At 41.3% G+C, this 22,714-nt stretch overlaps 2 protein-coding genes across 2 annotated transcripts in view; one reads left to right on the top strand and one right to left on the bottom strand.

Annotated features, from left to right (window-relative positions):
- Positions 1 to 15,423, top strand: part of LOC308152558 (ly6/PLAUR domain-containing protein 6-like) — an 18,441-nt gene extending 3,018 nt beyond the window's left edge. The window contains exons 2-5 of the mRNA XM_080525559.1: positions 6,807 to 6,996; positions 12,463 to 12,561; positions 13,386 to 13,516; positions 14,256 to 15,423. Of these exons, the coding sequence (XP_080381685.1) occupies positions 6,879 to 6,996; positions 12,463 to 12,561; positions 13,386 to 13,516; positions 14,256 to 14,438 (531 nt within the window). The 5' untranslated portion in view covers positions 6,807 to 6,878 and the 3' untranslated portion in view covers positions 14,439 to 15,423. The remainder of the gene's footprint in view (positions 1 to 6,806; positions 6,997 to 12,462; positions 12,562 to 13,385; positions 13,517 to 14,255) is intronic.
- Positions 15,424 to 16,928: 1,505 nt separating this feature from the next.
- mmadhca (metabolism of cobalamin associated Da) lies at positions 16,929 to 21,252 on the bottom strand. The gene is made up of 8 exons (XM_080525893.1): positions 21,191 to 21,252; positions 20,239 to 20,275; positions 19,980 to 20,115; positions 19,286 to 19,503; positions 19,040 to 19,148; positions 18,008 to 18,117; positions 17,731 to 17,817; positions 16,929 to 17,446 (listed from the first exon to the last, which is right to left on the bottom strand). The coding sequence occupies exons 2-8, from the start codon at positions 20,245 to 20,247 to the stop codon at positions 17,228 to 17,230; spliced, it is 888 nt and encodes a 295-aa protein (XP_080382019.1). The 5' UTR covers positions 20,248 to 20,275; positions 21,191 to 21,252; the 3' UTR covers positions 16,929 to 17,227.
- Between the last annotated feature and the right edge of the window lie 1,462 nt (positions 21,253 to 22,714).

Genomic DNA, 22,714 nt, shown 5'->3' with positions numbered 1-22,714 from the left:
TCTAGGTTACCGCCACACCCAACAACTGCCAGCACAGACACTCTGAGGCTCAAATAGGAGCCTGGTAGCAGAGTGGGGAAAAGGAGGGTAAAATCATTCCACTCTACACAGTATTCTGTAGTCAGACTCTTTTGGTGTCTTTAGAAATTCAGATCAAAGAACGACTAGAATTAATTAATTTGGACAGAATTAAATTTGGGCTGGCCGCTTTGAACTGCAGCTTTCCTCAAAGCTGAGTGCGTGCAGAGTACCATGGACTTGTTGGTGTGAAAGGCTGTACAGACAGACAGACAGGGCTTCATCTCAATCCTCTCTTAATCATCTTGGGGCACTTGTTAATCACACTTTTATACGTTGAAGTGTCTTATTGTGTAATATAGGCATCTCTTCTTCAAAGAGGTCCTCGCTGAGTATAATAACGACTGCATCACGACTGTTTTTCATCCAAAGCCTGAAGCCTTCCTCTCCTGTATGACACTACAGTGCTCAAATGTCTTCAGTAAAGCAACTCATGCTCTCATACTGTGCCATAAACTCAGATTTTAATGTTCTTTTTTTTGTCAGATGTAATCTGATGTTTCTCCATAGTTGGAGAAATAACTGTACAGTTGAAGGGCAAGCTGTGGTATTGATGACTTTGATTGATTGATTGAAAACTTTATTAGAAGATTTGCAGAAGTAGGTACATGAAAGTACATATTACATACAAGGTCATCTAAAAGGATAAAAACCAGAGAAAGCCACTGGCTTATTTCAATTGGGGTCCTTGACTGGTGTATAGATGATTCACTTACTTTAGGCAAGTGCTTGTTGTAAGTCGCTTTGGACAAAAGCGTCTGCTAAATGACTCGTCATATAGCATGATTATTTCATGTTGTCCACTTGTTAAGAGTTACACAGAAATTAGATATGGTTTTAGTCTGACCTGCTGAGAATATTACAATATGCATTTTTCCCCAATATCATGCAGCTCTACTATACAGAAATATGAAATAAGAAACTGCCTATAAGGCACATGTACGACAAAGCTGTAGTCTGACCCAGTCTTGAACTGCAATCACTGGGCAAAAGATTGAAAAAAAACACCAACAGGGCTAAGATGCTTAGCAGTTTTAAAGCAGCAGTTCTCATCGAGAGGGTGTGAGGGCTTTGGTAGACTATTTGAGAGCTTTATCTCAGTCCTGTCTTAAGATAAAGAGACTCCCAATTAGCTCTCTCTGTGGCCCAGAATTGGACACCCCCCTCCGTGCCCGTGCGTTCCTCTGCAGCTGTAACAGGGATTCATTATGAGGTGCATTAAGGGGGTGCCCTGATCCCCATTACTCCCCCAGCATCTGCAGGAAAGTCACGCGCCTCACCGTGCCTACAGAGGGATTTGCTGTTCCCTCTCCTCCTCAAAGAGGGGTTAACAACGAGGGGTCAGGACGACACAGGAATAGCATCCCATACTGTAGTGTCAATGAGCTGTAAGCCTTGACTGAAGTATTCACTGTTGGTGCGTATGTTACATCCAGTATGGGATAGGCCTATCTCTTCTTCGCCGGGGCTGGCTGCTAGACTAGAGGATAGTGGATTGTGCTGTGGACTCATCTCTTCGGGCTGCATCTTAGTTGTTCCTCCTGGGGGACCTCCTCATCCCCACTTCTCCCTCTGTACAGTTTCTCTACTATACATTTAACAAAAAAGAGTAATTATTTGTTTTTCTAGCGTTGTTACTGCCAATGGCCCCCCTGGTCCTAGCATAGATAACTTTTTCTTACGATGACTGATGGGTAGGTGATTCACTTACTTAGACAAATGTATTTGTTGTAAGTCTAAGCATAAAGGCATCTGCTAAATGTAAAAGAATTGTACAATAATGTAAATAAAGTAGAGGAACCCACAGGATGTACCGTACTGTTTGTGTCACAGTGTGACAGAGAAAGACACTGCGGCGTGGTGTCCTTCAGTGTCACTGTGGAACGTCAAGAGGCTGTTTCCTTCACTATCAGCTCAGCTGTGACTGGTGGTGACACGGTCATTGTGACAGGGCCTGCTCCCCAAGAGAGGACATCCTGTTTGGTTCTATTACCATCCTACCTTGTCAAGTCGTCATGTTGACGCAGAGCATTCCTTTATAGACCGAACACAAATATAAACGCAACACTTTTGTTTTTGCTCCAATTTTTTATTTAATTTTTAATATCAAAGACCTAAGACTTTTTCTATGTAGTCAAAAGGCCTATTTCTCTGAAATGATGTTCACAAATGTGTTTAAATCTGTGTTAGTGAGCACTTCTCCTTTGCCGAGATAATCCATCCACCTGATAGGTGTGGCATATCCAGATGCTGATTAGACAGCATGATTATTGCACAGATGTCCCTGAGGCTGGTCACAAATAAAAGGCCACTCTAAAATGTGCAGTTTTATCACACAACACAATGCCACAGATGTCGCAAGTTTTGAGGGAGCGTACATTCCAATGTCTTAGGTTTTTGATTTCAACTCATGAAAAATGTTAGCAAAACCAAAAGTGTTGCGTTTATATTTTTGTTCAGTGTATGTGGATAGCAGATGGAAAGTATTATAATACCATAGCTATGAAACCATATCGCTGATTATTGGTCGCAGTAGAACATGTTTTTGACACAGATAATCGCTGAACAGGTTGGAGCGTAGCCGGCAGTTCTAGGGTCCTAGCATAGACCTTTTTCTTGTGATGACGGATGTGGAGACAATTCACTTACTTACTTTACACAAATCTCCACACAATCCCCTCTGTGTCTACGCTCTATGCACGTTTAAATTTCAGCGGAATGGATATTGACTCAAAGCTTAACTGTTGGTTTTGAAATCCAAAAAAACAAAAACATTTCTTATGGCTTTGTGACTTGAGGGAAGTTTGTCCTTCAAACACATCAGGGCTCAGTCCCCAGTCCCATCTCTCCAGGCTACATCTTAGTCCCTCCATCACCTCTACAGGCATTCCTCTTCTGGCATTATGACTGCCAATGGCCCCTGGCCCTAGCATTGATGTCTTTTTGTTCACTTACTTACACAAAATATAATTATTAAGTCGCTTTGGATGAAGGCGTTTTCTAAATGCCAAAAATGTAACTTAACAGGAAACTGCACAAAACAGTTGTGTTTGAAGGGTAGCAGAAGGTGGAGGTAAAATCTGTCAGCTTTTGGAATTACTCAGAAGGCATCGGGGTATGAAGACTGTTCGACTGGTTCTGCTGTCCTGTGGCATCTCTCTCTCTGTCTGATGCAAATGTATGTGCATCATCACCACTCTGTCACTCAAATTATACTTTGTCATCGGTGTACTTTGTAGTCCTCTTTGAGAGAGAGAGAGAGAGAGAGAGAGAGAATGAGAGAGAGAGAGAGAGAGAGAGAGAGAGAGAGAGAGAGAGAGAGAGAGAGAGAGAGAGAGAGAGAGAGAGAGAGAGAGAGAGAGAGAGAATGAATCAGATTTCATATTATTATATTATATATATATATTATAGAGAGAATTTCATCAGATACCATTTCCTGCCATCAAACCAGACACAATCAATCTGCCCAGATTTGTCGACCACATAAAAGAACAGATTGCTCTTCCTACTAACACACTACCGCTGCCTCCATGTACAAAGAATGCACCAAGGTAATAAAGTGTTGATGACAGATGTGTTTATTGCTTAAGCTCAGGCAGTAAACTTGAAAGAAGGGGATATTGAATGTTTTATAGTGAACATGCTTTGAAATAAATACTTGTTAACTACATTACAAATAAGTAAATAAGTATAATAATAGGTATAATAGGCTATGACTCGAGTCTGCTTCAGATACAGTATCTCTCAAAAATGGTGTTGTTGTGCTGTTGACAAGAGCAGTCGACAGAGAAAACAAGCATTTAAAAGCATAAAGCCACCGAGAAGGGCTAAAGACAAAATAAAAACACCAATTAAAGTGGAATTAAGGAAATCCAAGATCTTAGCCAATAGCCATCTGATTTTACATAAATCTACTCATCTCACTAAGCGCAAGCAAGGCCGTCTAGACCAAGTAAATCTGGAGATTTTGCTAGTGTGCTTATTCAAGCTTTTCTTATTGCCTAACGCTTCAATGGGTCTTAGACATTTATGGACTTTTGTAGTTTCAATCAATGAAATAATCATTTCTTTCTTTTCTGATATGAGATTAGACCTCCTAGCACAGTCAACTGTGTACAGGAAGGCATTCTACTATAAGAAAGGCTCACAAATGACCAGCCATCCATTAAATAAGTCTAAGTGCTTTGTTACTGTACAGTGCTATGGGGGACACAGACCTAAATTGCATTAGTCAGGAAAAATGAACAAACACAATGAAACACAAGCGTTGGATCAACACAATCTCTTGATCATAATGTTTTTCAAATGGAGCGAGCTTAGTTCAGACAGGAGACTCTAAGTCAGTGCTAGCTGTCTGTCAGGTGACAGATCAACTTTCTACATGCACTGTATGCACCCGACACAATCCAACATGATCCGCTTCGATACAACGGCCTATTTAAGCAGTAAATCTACATACCTACGGTATCTGTAGCCCACCATACTGTTGCTGGTCCTGTTGGTTGTTACTGTGACTGCCGATGGCCCCTGCTCCTCATAGATTATTCATTCTTACAATGACTGATGTATATGTTACGGTACATGTGGGAATGCGGTACATGTGGGAAAACTAGGGTTAGGGTTAGGTGCTACGGTGCTAGGGTTAAGGTTAGGGTTAGGGGTAGGGGTTGGGTTAGGGTTAGGATTACGGTTAGGGTTAGACATGCCAGCATGTACCAAGTCGACGTTCCCACATGTACCGTAACATATAGATGATTCACTTACTCTAGACATGTGCTTGTTGTAAGTCGCTTTGGATAAAAGCGTCAGCTAAATGGCATATATTATTATATTATGATCTATTACTGTGGTAGACGTATGGGCTCCCTGCCATGTTACGTTTGAACCTGTATGCTTTGTGGTCGTTTATAACTCCCAGACAGGGACTTCTCAAAAGAGCGGAACCATCCAAATACACCAAAGCCTAATTGTATTCCCGTTTTCTATTCAATAAATCGTTAAACTAAGACGCGTGTTAGTGTTCCTGACTGGACTGTTACACTATGTTAAGTTTCCCTTCTGGGCAGATCTGCCGACAGGAGAGGGGAGGGGAGGGTTAACACAGAGGCCCCAAAATAACATGTTTTGATTTGCTACAGTAGAATGTGCCACAACATTACCCTGCCCTCTGGATTGTTACAATAAGCTCTCAGGTATCCGATAGAAAGACATTCCCTCCCTTTAAGCCTTTAGGATAACATTCATGCAGAAAAGAAAAAGGCGCAGTCGTTCTATACGTGTTGAAAAGAACACAAGTGGATGTTGCCGTTGCTGCTCCATTGGGAAAAGGTTATGCTTCTGAATGCACATGAATGATCAGCCTGTACTTTGTTGTAAAAGAGGATGGTGTTTATTATGTGTATTAGAGTGCTGTTGCATTCCCGCAGATCATAACTACCGTAGACGTACCGAGACACACAGATAGGGATTAAGGAGCTCAGTCTTCAAGGCATTGCTAGCAGGTTGTAGATTCAATGGGATGGTGAGAAAAAAACTAAAGTTTACTAAGCACTTTTATATCTTGAGGAGCAGTAATCTGTGAATTGTGTTTGTTTTAGGATCCAAAACCTTCTAAAAAAGGATCCTTTTCATGGGTCAACGAACGTCTCCGTGAAGGAAATCTTAAGATCTACTACTGAGCTGCAGTAAATCTATTGAGGCCTGCTCATAAGTCAAGTGGGGCTCGATTAGATGACGATAGATTATGATCATGATGAAAGATTAAAGTTATATAATTAAACCAAATTAGAACCTTATATACAGTATATCCTTGAGGATATAAACTTGAAGTATCTGTAATTTCCTTTCTGTGAAAATCAGAGACCGCTGTTCCACCCAAACAAAGTATTTTATTCTGGAAACTTCTTCTCTCTGACGTCATCGGTATCCTCTCAACCAGACAGGAAATGAACAATTAAGCCCCTGCAAATGCTACTGTGTTGTAGTAGAGTTTAGGGTGCTCACAGAGGAGGCTGATCCCCTACTTCCTGGTCTGAGCCCGTCGACTCTGAGGGCCTTACTCATGTCATAGTGGTCCCATTTACTGGGGGGAGCACTGGTATAAAAGTAAAGAAACTCTAGGGTAGGGCAGCCTTCCTCCTGCTATTGTCCTGAGGTCTGGTAGAGTCAGGAATAGTCGTCAGTTATTTAATCTGAGTTTGGCTTACATCTTCATCTTCATGGCTTACATCTTCATCCTTGGAAAACACTGGCACTGGTGGGGACAAATCGCCCCTTTAGCTGAAAAGCTTCTTACTGGATTCATGTGATTGTTGTGGCATGAGCAAAAATGAACTTTGACAATTAATAAGCCAGGTCCCATCAAACCAATCCTTTACCCGCCATTGCTTCTTTGGTAAAGCCCACTTCAGTCCATATTGACTTGGCCCCCAGCTCTATGACCCTAGGGGGGTCTGGATGACATTTAGATAATGAAGCAAGCACACAGCATGGTTGAGATGGAGACAGCTGATCACCAACACCGGATGTATTGATCTTTCTATTTTTTCTCCCTCTCCACCCCCACCTTCTGTCTCTCTCTCTTACTAAAAGTATACGGTACATGTTTTATATTTTGTTCACAGGTTGTTATTGATCCTGTCACGACGTACTGTTGGTGCAAGATGACATCAGTGTGCAACCTATGACTTTCTGATTCTCTCTCTCTCTCTCTCTCTCTCTCTCAATAGTGTCCTGGATGTTTTTAAGATAGAGGGTCGTTGGCCAATCAGACACCTGCATGTGGAAGGCCTCAGCCAACGATGGAGCCCTGGCCAACAGTGGCTTGGGTCCTGCTTTTAACACTCATCGCTGATTGGCTGAAAACTGCCCAATCACGGGACTTCACAGTGAAAGACATCGTCTTCCTCCATCCATCAAGTATGACTATACCATTCCTCAGATTCTGATGCCGATTCCCTCCAAAAAAACAGAATGTTCTAGAATGGTGCTAGAATGTTCACAATACCTGGATGGGAATGTTTAATTGTAGTATGCCTTTGGCAGAGTGATAACAGGATGACCTGGGGTGAATCTTGAAATAATACTGATGTGTGAAAAAGAACTCAGGCTAGATTTACAGTTAAACTTTTTCCTCTGTGGGAAAATCAAGGTGTCAAAGGCTCCTCTCTTACAGTTATTATGGTTAGTTCAAGTTTATTTCGAACAGCAGTCCAAGTACATTGGGATACAAATTATTTCAAAAATAAAACATTTTTAAAAATCCACATGGTTAAACTGTCCGGAAGGGAATAGGAGGAAGCAAAGCTTATTTGTCCTATCCCCATTCACACACTACAGTTACGGTAGCGTAGGTTTACAACAGAAACAAACAACAAACAAAAAAACAATCAGGCTCCATTTTGTCATTCAAATTCAAATACACACAATACAGGATACCAACTATCATACACTCATTTTAGCAAATGGCATGTCCTGTCTCTTCCATGTTGTATCTAGAAAGGATATCATTCTTATACATTCTTTTAAATTGCAGTTCATTAGTACACCTTTGGAGCTTATTGTTTTTTGTGATAGTAGAAAGTTGTTACCGGTACACTACCTGGATATGTTCACTGTGCTACCACAGACCACTGGCAATAGCCCCATCAAATACACATTAACAATGACATTAACAAAGCACCACCATTCTTTGCGTTTAATGACTTTTAATATATCACACTAGCCGTTTGGAGGGTTATCACTGTAATGTTTATTGGTGTTTTTAGAGGAACATACAGAATGTACACTACCTGTAGGTTACCCTAATCCAGCCTGTGGTGTATCCTTCACATCGGGATGAGCAGGAAGCCACTGAAGGTATTCTGGTGATTCGAAGTATCAGCGAGCCCATAGCCAGAGGGGAGACACATTGATATCTGATCCCCCCTCTCCAACTGTAGAGAGACAGCATTGGATAGATACTCATACTCATGGCCTTGCTCAGTAATATATGCCCCATTCCAAATTACTTGCTGCTTGTTCTTCTTCAAACGAACACCATAAACCATAGATCGACGGGAATTAGATGCAGTGAACCTGAAGTAGTAGACTCCTCTCACAGGTGCTGTGAAGATTCCTGACGTAACGCTGTAAGCGTTGGCGATGTTTGGGAATACTTTTTCGTAGACCAGTGTTTTATCAGTGTTGAAAGGGCCGACATATCCTGAGTTAGTCAAGCCAACGGAGAATGCCACCTTCGGTTTGTTGGCATTCTCGACCTGAAGCTCCTCTACCTTGATCTCACTGGTGCTGAGTCTGGCTTCAAGATCTGCATTCTCTCTCTTCAGCTCCCCAACCTGACCCTCACTGGCTGTCACTCTGACCTCCAAGGCAGACACAGTTGTAGCTTGTTCTCGGTTTTCTCTCTTCAGCTCCTCCACCTGAACCTCGCTGGCTGTCACTCTGGCCTCCAAGTCTATTTTCTCTGTCTTCAGTTTCTCCACCTGGACCGTCATGGCTGACAGCTCAGTGGCTTGAGCGGTGTTCTCTGTCTCCAGTTCGTCGACCGTGTGCTTTCCATTTTCATCACCTCCACCTCCCCCTCGCTGTCCCTCGGTCTGGCCTCCACGTTCCTCAGCTCCACCCTCTGCTCCACCGCCATGTCTCTCAGCTCTTTCAGCTCGTCCCAGACCTGGTCAGTCAGGGCGGATTCTGTAGGTCCCTCTTCTCAGCCCACCCCATCACCCTCTCCCTGAGCCCATGCCCCATACAGCCCGAACAGCAACACCACCACAACAACAACACAACCAACCTTCATTCCGTCACTATGTTTCCTCACAAAGAGTAGTCGGCAGTGATCTGTCCTTTTCTTTTATACACTTACATCCTGGTCAACCAATACGTGAGAAACTGACACCTGGAAAGTTAGTGGAACAGTCAAGGACTCGCTGTGCTCAAATTGTGAACATAGGGACATTTTAATCTGATCTCCTAAAGGCTGTGGGAGAGAATGGCAGTTGTTCAGCTGTGTGTTAAAGGCGTCCTGACTGCTGTATATTTCCATACAGGTATGTGTGGTCACCAATCACAATTGAAGCAGTAAAAACTAATGTTCCCATTAAACATTTATTTCCTTTCCATACAAAAGTACAACTCTATGTAGTTTCAGTGCTCAATGGCAAGACCGTTCTCTGCATTTCAACAGTTGTGCCCTGGAGAGAAATGGTCATATCCTAAACCACGTAAACAAAGACCATGAAGCCACTTGACAACAGTGAGGCGACATGCAAGAGCTAAATGCCGTAACAATGTCTTTTTTCTTTAAACATGATTAATCCATGATTATGGATTTAATAGTTGTGTGGAGTGAGCCACATCTGGAAAAACACAGATCCAATATGGAGGGGGGGGGGGGGGGGGCTTTCCTATGCTATTAGCTTTTGACGGTGATTCACATCCTCTATGTACTATGCCATGTGTCTGGTTGGCTTTGCTGGCAATGATTCAGAGTGAATTGTGAGCCCCCCTCATCAACACATGAAATGTAACACATGGGTAACAGCTGCTGGAATGGGTATCCCTGGTCCTGTGATCCACAGCCAAACACAGACCAGGACCACAGCTGGTATCTTTCTGCTTAACACCGCTTCCAGCGCCATTTAGCTGATCCTTTTATCCAAAGCGACTTACATTGCAGTGGGTGCATTTCAGTGTATACTATATTATGGTCCCAGCGGGAACCCAAACCACAACCGAGGCGTTGTTAGCGCCATGCTCTACCAACTGAGCCACAGAGAGGACCACAAAGGCCAGGGATGGTGACGACCACAGTTACAGATTAGGCGTCTTCCTAACCCAGCCCTTCTCTTTTAAGTGATTGGAGTGAAGGAGTAAGCCACCCCCCCCCCTTTCCTCATGCCCCATCCATCTTAAACCATATTCACCATATCTCCTTTCAATGGATTCACTATCACAGGATTCACCATTACCAGAGGGAGTACTTGCTCTCGTAGGTCTGAAAACGTCAAACGCGAGCTCTGTGACGTACTTGAACTAGGTCATGAAATGTGACAGCAGCTGGTGAAACCGGGAACAAGTCGGCAGCCGACAGACCGTTCAGACTTTTATTTAGAAAAATGTGGATGAATTTCAGCTTTGTTGAGGATCAGTGACACACCCGCTGGTCGAGGCAAAATATTGCAGTGCAATGGATTCGGTGAGTAATCCCCACCACTACCTAATTAACTATAACACTCCTTTACATTGTTAGTAGGCTCACAAAACAAACTGTTGTTAGTCGACTAGCGAGTGTGTCATTGATTTTCAACAACTAATTTATTTAAAACTTTCAGAATAAAAGTCTGAACATTTGATAGGCTGCCGACTTGTTCCCGGTTTCACCAGCTGCTGTCACAAATGTGTTTGTCCCAGTGAATCGGATGGAATGTTCTCTTATAACTCTCACATGAGTGGAAGACATACAGGGCCTAATTGGAGATGTGGCGCTGTGCAATTAGATCATTCCCCCTGTGTTAGGGCCTAGTGTTAATGAGGCTGGGGTCAACCAGACTAACAGTGCCCTCTACAATTATTGGCATTGGTAAAGATTAGTACGTTTTTTTAAAAATAAAAATGCACCTTTTGGTGAATTAGCTTAATGTTACACTGAAAGAAATGAGAAACATCCAACCTTTAATAAAAAGTCTGTCATCAAGAAATAATTATTTCTAACAAAACTATGTGTGCCACAATTATTGGCACCCCTAGAAAGTCTTAGGAACAAAATGTAACTGAAGCAATTGTGGAGGTCACTGTACATCTACTTGTGTAGACAGTACATGTTATAGGTCTGATTACCATGCTTGTACTCTAGGCCTCCTGTATCTTCTAGTAATACCTCTTAGCTACCAACAACCAATGCAGTGCAGTACAGTACAGTAGTGCTAATACATACTACTACACATACTTCCATCACCAGGGACCTTCAACCTCTCAAACCATGTGTTGTTACAAGTTGAAAACCCATAACACTCACAATACTTTAACCAGAATGAACATAACAGTTAACAGAATATGTTTATAGGGGGATTCCAATCATATAACACTTAAAATTTTTAAAAAATCTGTTGCTAACTGTCTGAAATGTGGGGTGGCACATGTAGTGCCGGCTTGAGGATAAGATTTGAATAACATGCTGATAAAGGTCAGGTGGTCAAAAATGTCTCAGGTCCTTATCCACAACACTTGAATGAATGCCTTTGTGTATTTCCTTATTGTGACATTCCTCTCAATATCTAGATGAAAAAGATTAATGAGGTTATGAAAATATACCTTCACAAAGCCACTATAGAGGCATATTTTCCTAATCTACTCTCATCTACTACATGGCTCCCATGCCTGGCCTGTGTCTGGAGTACCCAGTATCAGGTTTGTGCGAGCGTACAGCTGTGACTTGCTGTTCTCCACACATCTCAGTGTAGTGTGGCCCCACTCTGGCCCTCAGCCCCCTCAGACTGGTCCTGATACTGTACACACTAAGCAGGCTCGCCGGCGCTCAAGAGGTATGTAAATCTACAGATTAGGGGCTAAACAACCCGACACTGGTTCTGAGAGGCAGGTATGTAAGAGGTTAGCCCCCTCCCCCCTCCCCCCCCCAGAGACCCTGTAGTAAAAATAAATAAATAAATCTACGGTCTTTTACCTCAGCTCTGTTAGGCCATATCTGTCCTCCTACATCTGACCACCAGAGCTCTTAGGATCAGGTTAACAGCTCTGAATTTCATAGGGACATAGGAGCTGAATTCCCAAAGAAATGCGAGTCTGTTTGGACCCACGACCTCAACTCATGAAGGATAACCAGTAGGCAGGGGGTTTGGGTACGGTGGATTAGGAGGTGTGGGCCAGGAGTGGGGCAGTGGAGAGGCGGGGGGGGTGTAGCTGTGTTTTCAGACCACATGCCTGACAGGCTTTGTTCTGTGAGTGACGTCTGGACGACCCTCGGACCTGCAGCTGTCATAGCCGCAGCGAGGCCTGATTCTCAGTATTAATGTAATGGTTGCCAACGGGAAAGCCAAACAAACCCACGGTTTGTCCACAACGAATGGTTCCTCCTGGCACAGTGTAAAGACCACGGAGACGTTTTTGTTTATCAGGATCCCTGTTAGCTACAGTGCTACTGTTCTGAAAATGAATTAGCTATTAGCCCTGGTTGATGTGTATAGGTCTCTGTCTGTATCAAATAGCTGCAACATAATTACTTTAAAACGACTTTATGTGCTGTTGCTAGTTACAGCTTACAAAGCCTCTTGACTACATAATTAATTTGACTAATAGGACTTTGAGAAAAACAGCATGTTGTAGAAGGAATTTCTACAAGACTGAATTTGTCTCCTTTTGTGTTCAAAGCACCACCGTATCCTGGCGGTTTCAAATGCTTCACGTGCAAAGATGCAGCAGATAACTATGAGTGCAATCGTTGGTCACCGGACATATACTGCCCACAAGGTAAGTCCTTCACTGGAACTGTAATGTAAACCTGTTTTAAGACCCTCTCTGTTTCAGAGCATAACATATATATATCTGTAATATAAATTACAGAATGCTTGCATCACTGGTTTCTGTATCTGTGTAACATGGAGTACCCGATTTATTGTGGAGGACATGTTTAGTTAAGAAATATAACTTACTGTTGGTCTAAGGATTCTACCTCCCTGATTTTATGTAGATGGTTAACCCAAATGTCTGAATCATTCTGAAGTTATCATTGGCCTTGAGCTTAAAAGCACATTCTTTGAGTTAACAAAACATAAATTCCCTTGAATGCAACCAAAGCCCCCAGTCTCCCTCTTGAGGGTTTATTTCCCAAGTCAATAGGGTGTATATTTTAGGTGATTACTGTGAACACATACTATTTGTGAACATAAATTGCAACAAGGATGACATTAGCTGACACACAGTTTTCATGTTTTTATACACGTTCGTTCTTAATAGGGTTGGGCGACACCCACATTTTCACACTATGTCACAATATTTGTACGATATGTGATAATATCGATCATTGCTGAAGTATGCAAAGATTATTGAACTGCTGCACTTAATGTATATGGGGGATGTGGTAAATAGTCTGGTGAAACAAAGAGACGTGTTTTCAACGCTAGATATGCGTTGCCTTGTAGTTATGCACATATCTGGTGTTTTAAGTATTGGCAATAAAGTATCACAACATGCTCCAAATATCTCAATATTCAATAATATCAAGCCAAACCTAGTTCTCAGGTTTATAATCTTGATAAAAGTCAGACAATGTTTAACCCCAGTGTCTCTGTCAGAGGCCAGATACTGCTACACACGCCACAAGTTGGACATCCGGGGGGACAGCGTGTCTGTGAGCAAGCGCTGTGTGGCTCTAAAGGACTGCCTCTCCGCAGGTTGCACTGAGGTCAACAACAATGGACACCAGGTGAGGCCAGCGTTCTAGACGAACGCAAAGCCAATTTGCTATAAGTCTACAGTATGTTCTTCTCTGTCTTGTGCTACAATACATACTGTACAGTACATAGCATACTTCTGGGGGTAATCCTGAGACCCTTCCTAATGTAGATAAATAATAAAGACAGGTCTTACTGTGCTCTCTCATTTTAATCTCAGATGAGGAATGAGTTGACTGTGTTGGGCATAACTGGGGGCGGCGATAGCCTAAAGGTTAGAGAGGCTGGCTAGCAATCGGAAGGTCGCTGGTTCGATCCCCACCTCAGGAGGGCGCTGCATATGCCCTTGAGCAAGGCACGTAACCCCTAATTGCTCCAGGGGTGCCGACCATGGCTGGAGCAAAAAATACTGAATTCCAACTATTGATTGACAAATTCATTGCATGGCAAAAAAAACATTCATTGTTAAAAAAAAAAAAAAAAAACCTGTATGACTAGACCATGGATGAGAGAGCCACAGCCACCAGACTTATGGAGAAGCACTGCTGTACATACTGTAACCATGGAGCCTATTCAATTGACCAATCAAATAGATCTGTACATTTTGACAGATGACTCTATGAAATAGCTTGCATTGACAATCAAAAAGTAGCGTGATAAAGAGTGAGGGATGTTCATTGTTGGGTCAATCGATTCCTGATGCTCATTGGTAATAGGTTAGTTATAGACCATTAGTAATAGGTTAGTTATAAACTAATTTGCTGGTTTCAGGTCTGCACTTCCTGCTGTGAAGGAAACATCTGCAACATGCAGTTACCAAGGAACAAGACCAACGCCATCTTTTCCACAACCTCACCCCTCAGCAGCACCACACACCAACTCACAAACAACTGGCGGCTTACAGGCGCAGTGAGCACCATCATCATCAGTGTCATCATATCCACTCATCTATGAGAACCACTTGCATGGTAGAGGGTGCTTTAGGATCAAGGACATAAAACGGACATCTGTTTTTTTCCCCCACTGGTGTAGTATACAGTATGTTATGGTTTTGTTAGTTTTCACTGACCTCTGTGTCTGACAACTGTGAAGGGATAAAAAAAAAAAAACAGGTTCTTTGGCTTTTTAAAAAAATAATAATTTATTTTGGTTTTGGTTCTGTTCTGTTTCATTTATTTCGTGTTTGTTGACAGTGTCGTCACTACTTTGTCATTCGTATTGGCCTTTTCTTCATATCTGTTTACCTGCCATTTTCTGTGCCACTGGGTTTTTAGAATTGTTGAAGCTGAAAGGAGGCAATGTCTTCTACAGAAGGATATCTAAGTTACTGTGTTTGATTATAGTCTAGACTGAGGAAAAAATGACTTTGCAGGGCACAGACCAGCAGGACTTTGTTGACTTAAAGAGGGTCACACACTCATGCTCCTACACTACTTACAAAATGGTGGTTGGTGGCTTTTGACCCTTTGGATTGGAGCAAAAGTGTTGCGTATAGGTTTCTTCATCCCATATAATTAGTTATATTAAGTTACACTTTTGCATTTATTTGTATTTTATGTGTATTATGTGATATATGTACATACAAAGTATTTATTTTTATATTATACATTTAACAGTGTTGACATTTTTTTCATTTACACTTCAACGTACATCAAGAGCTTTTCATCATCATCATTAACATTAGATTCAGGTAGAAAGAAAGTTAACAAAAATGTATGTTGTGGTGCTTTCCCCTTGCAACGTATACACAAGTGTGTCCCAAAAAAGTAAATTTTTACTATAGATTTCATCCCAAAAACGTTTTGGAGGATAGGTGTGAAACCCTGATAAATGTTACTATGTTTATTGCAGTTATGTCCAATTACAAAAAAGAAGTTGGCACTTATATTGATTATAATGCATTATCAACATATTCTACATCAGGTTTGGTTTGTATCATGTCACCCTTGTGTGTACTGTTTGCTTGTGATTTTTGTATATGTGATATGCACATAACTACATAGTTTGTGAGTATACAATTAAACTTGAAATAAAATGTAATAACTTAAATGTAATTATTTAAGATATACCGGCATATGGCTATGAGTTTCAATGTATGTAAATCCATATGTCATGGATGAATGCCATAGTTACAACATAAGCCACTTTGCTTGTATTGTGTACGATAAAGCCACATGAGACTGTATTTGGATGAAAAGGTCGTACTCTATTGTCCAAGGACCACAGATGAACTCAGTGTCAGCGTCATGGCTTAGACTGTAAAATGACAACGGTAAAATGACACGGCTAAGCCTGGCTGGCTGGAATAAGGGGAGAGGTGGTGAAAGTGCGGAGAAATGACAAATCTAACACCCCCTCTGGCTTCTCTGCTTTCCAGGCAGTAAACAGGTAATGCCTTTCACAGGCTCTAAATCCTTGAGTTGTAATTCGAAGTCCTTGTGAAGAGGATTATTTCAGTTCAACTGCTGCCGGGTATTAATTTTGAAGGAGTTTGTTACCTCCCCACTCTGACTGGTCTCACAGCTACAACCCATCAGTTCTGTCCAGTTTTTTTTTAACCCCTTGAGCAGTTACCAGAAGGAATGAAAGGATGCCTTTTCTGTTACCCAAACAACACACTTGTTTTCTTCAACACTTTGCTAAAAGAAAACGGCCCTTAAATGTAACTGAAACAGTAAGCGATATTGCTACTAACATAAAACACCTCTCCATTAATTATTAATACATGTAAAAAAGCATGAAGATAAAAAAAAAAAAAATCAAACAAAGATTACTTTTTGGGGATTATGCATGCCTACTGATTTAAGATATTTTGGGGGGGAGGGGTTTCACACACAAGATTACCTACATGAATAACAAACAAACTACTCCAGTCAAAAACAAGAGATTACTGGATTATCAGGAGCTGTAGTCAAATGAAACATAAAATTGTGTGTCGAAATAGACTGGCTATACTCACAGCATGCGAAAGGTTAATTCCATGCTTAAGATGATGTCATAAAGCACAAGAGCTGTAAAGTCAGATTTGATTTTATGGTTTCGGTATGTGTTCCTGCCACTAGAACTAACTTGTCTTAAAGATGATGTTACTGCTGACGGCAGTTGTCTGCTGAAGTACGAGCAAATGTCTCCAAACTCAATGATTCATCATAGAGTAAGACAATGACCCCAAACATACTGACATAGAAACTGGGGATTTTTTCAGGATCAAAAAGTAAAAGTCAATGTTCATATTTAAATCCAATTTGTTTTCTGAAGATACAATTTTAGGCAAAAATACCTCAAAACAAACAACAACTGAAGATGGCTGCAGTACCAGCCTGACCACACATCACCAGTAGGGCTGAAATGATTCAAATTGTCTGCCTTGAGTATTCAATTATTTTTTAACATCAGAATAAATAGAATACTCAATTACCAAAATATTTGTCAAAGGTAGTTGGTTTTTATTGGGTTTTTCACAGATATTAAACATACTGTAGCTGCCAAAGGAGCTGACGTTCTTAGTCAAAGCAATACCCAATCTCTCTGGCTACCACAAATCAAGAACATACTGTTGATGAGCACCATATTTACACGTCAAGACAACCTGTAGACAACCCAAAAAAGGCTCATTCTGTGCAAGGTTTACTGTAGTTAATTACAGATAATGTTTGTGTTCCAAACATATCCCAGGTGTATAAATTAGAAACAGTACAAACAGTCTTTGTATTTATATTGTATGATCCACAATTTTTAAAAAGCTAGTCCCCCTCTTCCAAACCATTCGAATGTCCTTGTAGTTTCTCCATGACATGGCTGTTGGGAGGTGCAGTTGTAAAAACAGTTCCAACGAATAAGGGTGTCCCTCTCAGGACATGGTGAATAACTTTACAGCAGCCGATGTCCTCGATCTGGAAACCCAAATGTCGCAGCTCCTCATCTAGTCTCAGTGACGTGCGGTTTGAAGGAGATCCAAAGAACTGTGGTGAAGAATCAGAATCAGAATTGCTTTTATTTACATCCAATGTACGGCTTACACAAGAGTACAATTCTTAGGTTCTTCGACATTGGCCTTGCAGCAGAATACAACATCAACAATAATAGAATAAAGTAAAATAAGTAATAGATAGGAATGGATAGGACTGTCTTGAAGAAGAAGAATCTTAGCCGAGCAGTAGAATGCACACATACTGTACATTGTAATAGTAATGTGACATCAATAAGAAATAAGCTTGGTACGGAGGGATAAAAAGAGAAAACTTACAGCTGCTCCAGAGGAGGGGTCAATGAAGTCAGCCCAAAACCCAGCAGTCCACAAAGCAAAGCAGATCTCCTTAGCACCACTAACAAACTGGGAGAAAATAGCATATTTATATAAAAAATGTGTAGGTATATACTTGCCTGCCTGCCAAGTTTCAGAGTATTTTTTTACCTAACAGTTGCTGAGATAGGAATAATAATACAATTATGAACAGGGGCTTGGAGCCCTAATTATGACTAACTCAACATCAGCAGAAAGGCAGGTGGGACGTCCAACTCACTTTATGAAGCAGCTGTTCCCGATCGGTTTCCTCACATCTCATGTTCTTCTGAGTCACCGTGACAACAGTGATGGCACTAGCTGGGGCCATGGGGAAAAACAATTCAATATCTAACAAAATAAAAAAAGAAACAAGAGATAAAGTGGTTAAAATGGTTGTTCTGGAAACACAATGATCATCGCATTTAATATTATACAATCATAGACATTCCTAAGGAAAGGCTGAGTGGCTACGTTTTCATGCACAATATTCAGCCAGTCAGAATGACTGAGCAAATTCATGTGGCATTTTGGAACAGTTTACATGTCCTAACATATCATCTGAATAAAGTCGTTTCTGACTTGCGCAGTGGCCCAAGACACATACGACCAACATTTAAGTTGTTCTATTAACGGAATATTAGGCTGCATGTAAACATATTCAGTGATTGAGGGCTAATTGCAGTAAATGTATGTCATGAATGCTACCTCCCTCTAGTGGACATTATTCTACATTGCATACAGTTACAGTATGTAACCTAATGCTACATGATGACAAATATGTATGTTGACAAACAGAAGAAACTACACTGAAGTAACTAAATATTGAGGATTTAGGTTCAGAACTATAGTATAGAATAGAATAGAATAGAATAGACTTTATTGTCGTTGTACAGTTGCCTATACAATGAAATTGTAGTGGTTCTACTGAAGGTGCAAAAAACAGAAAACATATTCACATATTCACAAACATATACACATATAACATATCACAGATATTACACACTAGACAATTAAAAAGCGAAAATGCTATAAAACAAGCTAAGAGACAATGAGGTCTGTGGTGTCAAGTGCAAATAAAGACAACAATCTTAAGAAAATAAAAACAACTATAAAAGCAAGCTAAAAGACATGAGGTCAGTGGTGTTATAATACTATAAAAATATATAACATCATAACAATCATATAATGTTATCTATAACAATAGCATTCTAATAATAACATTCACATGACTTCAGATTATTCCAGTTTTTCAAATATACAAAAACCATACCTTTCTTTAGCAGCTCAGGGCAGGACTGTATAGAACAGTCCACGTTAGTGTGATCAAAATACTGCTCTGCTTTGCGGATTCTGGTTGATAACATGTGACCCTCATTACCCTACAAAAACACAACAACAAGATGTATATATGTTTTCTGTTAATGTGTTAATGTACAGGTATGAACAAAACAAAGAAAAAACAAAGAAAAAACTGTTGGTTGTTAATCAAAGAAGTTATTGTGAGTGACAGATTTACCTGGAACTCACTGGCAAACTGAGCCAGCACAAACTCGTGTCTCTCATTGCTGGTTGGAGCTGTGAGGACATCGGGAACTGTTCTGTGGATTGGACCTTTTCTTTGGTCTGCCATGCCCTCCAGGTGACAGTCAAAGCCTGCATTGCCCGGCAACTGGAAGCGCTGGTCCTGGGGGCCGAATGGTCCCATGTTTTCATCAGGCCAGACTGTCCTAGGCCCTATGAGAAGACACGGGACAAACCATGACAACATTAGATCAGATTAGATTAGATTCAACTATTGAGTACAAGTACCAGACAACAAAATGCAGTTTAGCATCTAACCAGAAGTGCAAATAGTGATATGGTATAGGTACAATAATATATGGCAAGTACGGTAGTTAGAGGTACATAGGTTATGAGTTAGTAGGTTATACCTACAGTTATTAGTTAAGTACAGTTAAGGTAGCTATTTACAGTATGGTATGTACAGAGGTATAAATAGAGGCTCTATCAACTAACTTATCTAACATGTTTTATTTCGCGTGTGTCTTAAATACAATGCCAAACTCCAAAAATAGTCAGGCCTAAAATGTCTTGTCCCAAGAAACTTTCAACAATCAAGTGTGTCAACAAGCAAGCTGTCATTTTAATGTAATCAGACTGCTTAACTGATGCAATCCAAAGTCTATAGCGGTGTTGTTGGTTTTACCTACCTGACTCTGTGTGTGATACAGCGATATACGGCTCATCAGAACCAGTAGCAGAGAACGTTCTTATTCGTCCCACCCGGAGAAAGGCCTGAAGTCCAGTAGCCTGGGACAGAACCAGTCTGGCTCGAGCACACAGCACCTACACCGTGGGAGGACCAATCACAGCCCATCAGTCGCCAAGAGCACACTAATGTCACATTAAAACCTTTATAACACATCTATGCAAAATGCAAAATGTAGCTAGATTGCTACAGTTACTCACACTAGTCATTCTGCTGGTCCTCTTTCCGCAGTTTTACCTTTGAGGGTGAGAAAAACACAAGAACGAAGACCCGTTTCAGCATGACTTAAACTCTACAGGCTAATGAGATCAGAGTCAGGATTAACCGGTATAGCATCCTAGAGTCGGACACAGTGAAATAAGGATTTGATCACAAGCGAATCGTTTGTTATATACTCAAAATGACAATTAAGGTTTGGTACTGAATAGGTCTAACTTACACTAAGCACTGCACACTCCTAAACACTACTGGAGGTATGGCTGCTGAGCCAGACATCATTCACACACTAACCTCAGTTGTTTGGCCATTTAACAATGAACACATAAACACACAGGACATATTTTATTTCATTAGCATTTCAAACAAAGTCCCCGACTCTCTTAAATCATGGTTAATTCTTTCTAACTACATTCAAGTCTGGTTAGGAAAATACTACCATTACAATTCAACTCGCAATAACGGAAAGGAAACTGACCCAACTCTAAATGGATCTTACACGACCACAACGTGCCTTATATCAGACTAGTGTAACAGTGTTACATAATAGGCTAGTAGGCGTGTAGATCATATCGGGGAAAAGTGCAAAATGTTCAACATGCTAAGGAAACACATCATTTGCGAAAGAATAGATATACTTGAATGAATGTCAGCTACCTAACTACTGTTTCAACTGATCACAGAAAGTGACAGATATATCGGATGATAAATCATTGTCCAATCTGCAAAACAGCTGACTGTGATGTCTTGTTTTTGTTTTGATCAGTCAACTCTCACTCCTGTTGGGTCTTATTTCCTGGAGTAAACTCGTGTTCATGGTCATGTCATGTCACGATGCAGCATTACCACGACTGTCAGGGTAATGTTGATGGTTGTTGTGTTTTTAAAATGTGTGTATATGTCGATTATTCTGAAAAGAACATGTTGTTCCCCTACCTGTGTTCTGCTCCAGACAGCCACCCCTTCGACGCTGCACGTCCACACCACTCTGCTGCACGTCCACACTTACGTCACACAACAACGGCAGCCGACGAGGAACTAACTGAGCGATTTGACTACATGACTACAACATTATTCTTTTCTGATTTACTTAGAGAAGCCCTACCAAGCACTTATTTCCGTGAAATATTTGATATCCCCCATTATGATTATATGTCCATTTGATATTCTCACGTCACGAGAATAATTCTGCAGTCAAATGTGCTTGCCTCACACGTGCGTTGCTTAGTGACACCGCCAGATGTCAGTCTAACTACATGAATGAGGACTACCTCTGGGTTTGACTGTTTCAAAGTTAGATGATAGTTCAGGGAAAAAATCTGGGCATTATCAAAATGTATATATATATTTTTTTAAAACAATCATGACAACAGGCGTCTCCTGATTATTTTTGCAATATGTATTTTAATTGTCCATGGTGTAGGCTACACATAGCAGCTGCTATGATTCCTATTATAATCATCGCTAATAACCAGTGAATCCATTCACCATCTGAATCCTACTTCCTGACCTCCTATTAAGATGCATTATTACATCATCATAACCTTGAGGCTCATTAAACATGACAGGCTTTTTTCACCTTTGTCTTGCAAGTGTGCTGCAGATTTACCTGGAACTCCCAGGTAAACCCACTTGTGCTACAAGTACGCTACTGACCCTTCGATGTGCAAAGAAGCTTAAACATGGGAGTTCTGATGAAAAACAAAACAGCGCTGAGGGCCAGGGTCAGTGGGGACAAGGCCGAAACATTCGTCACCACGGGTAAACAAGCCCTTTCAGAGGCCTGTGCTGTGCTCTCCTCTCCCCTGTGGTTGCGAGGTTTGACATGCTGAGTGACACTTTCCACAAGCTGAGTGGAAGTGGAGTGGGATGTGCCCCGGGGGCTTTGGTGCTGAAGGAGATCCGTCCCTCTCCATGAGTGCAGCTGCAGTGGGACGAGGAGGCATCTGGAAGGAAGAGGAGTCGGCCTGTCAGAGGTGCCTTCGCTAGGGGACACACCGATACCACTCTCAGCATCACTCTGAACACTGGCAACACTGGCATGGGGAACTATAGTCTAGAGGGAAACTGTTGGGACAGGCGTGCAACACAAGACGACATGCAGCAGCACACTCAGAGCGACATGCACAACTTTTTAATGCGGGCCAATACCATGTTCATTTCCATTATCACAAAAGCAAGAAATGACGTCACATATTTAGCCTGTATATCTAGAAATGATAGACAATTCCATGAATGTTGTCAGACATAGCCTAGGCAGAGTACAACTTCTACAGTATGTGCTGCATGCCGAATTACTGTACCTGCATACCTGCATACCTGCATATTGATCAACTTAACGGTTTATAATCTCTTAGCATGTCCTTAAAAACAACAATGTCTTGTTCGCGTACACACATCCATGCAAAAGGAAGAGTAACAGGCATGTAGGTACTGTACTCTTTGACATGCTCAGAGGCA

This window comes from Nansenia antarctica (assembly GCF_963989245.1).
Source record: "Nansenia antarctica genome assembly, chromosome: 3".
Taxonomy (NCBI): domain Eukaryota; kingdom Metazoa; phylum Chordata; class Actinopteri; order Argentiniformes; family Microstomatidae; genus Nansenia; species Nansenia antarctica.
Note: the sequence above shows the minus strand (reverse complement) of the source record. Positions and strands in the feature narration are given on the sequence as shown.

Coding starts and splice junctions, on each gene's coding strand:
- mmadhca (XM_080525893.1), bottom strand. Junction 19,504..19,979: donor TGTATCACACACAGAGTCAG/GTAGGTAAAACC, acceptor GTCTTCTCATAG/GGCCTAGGACAGTCTGGCCT. Junction 17,818..18,007: donor GGGAACAGCTGCTTCATAAA/GTGAGTTGGACG, acceptor ATTTTCTCCCAG/TTTGTTAGTGGTGCTAAGGA.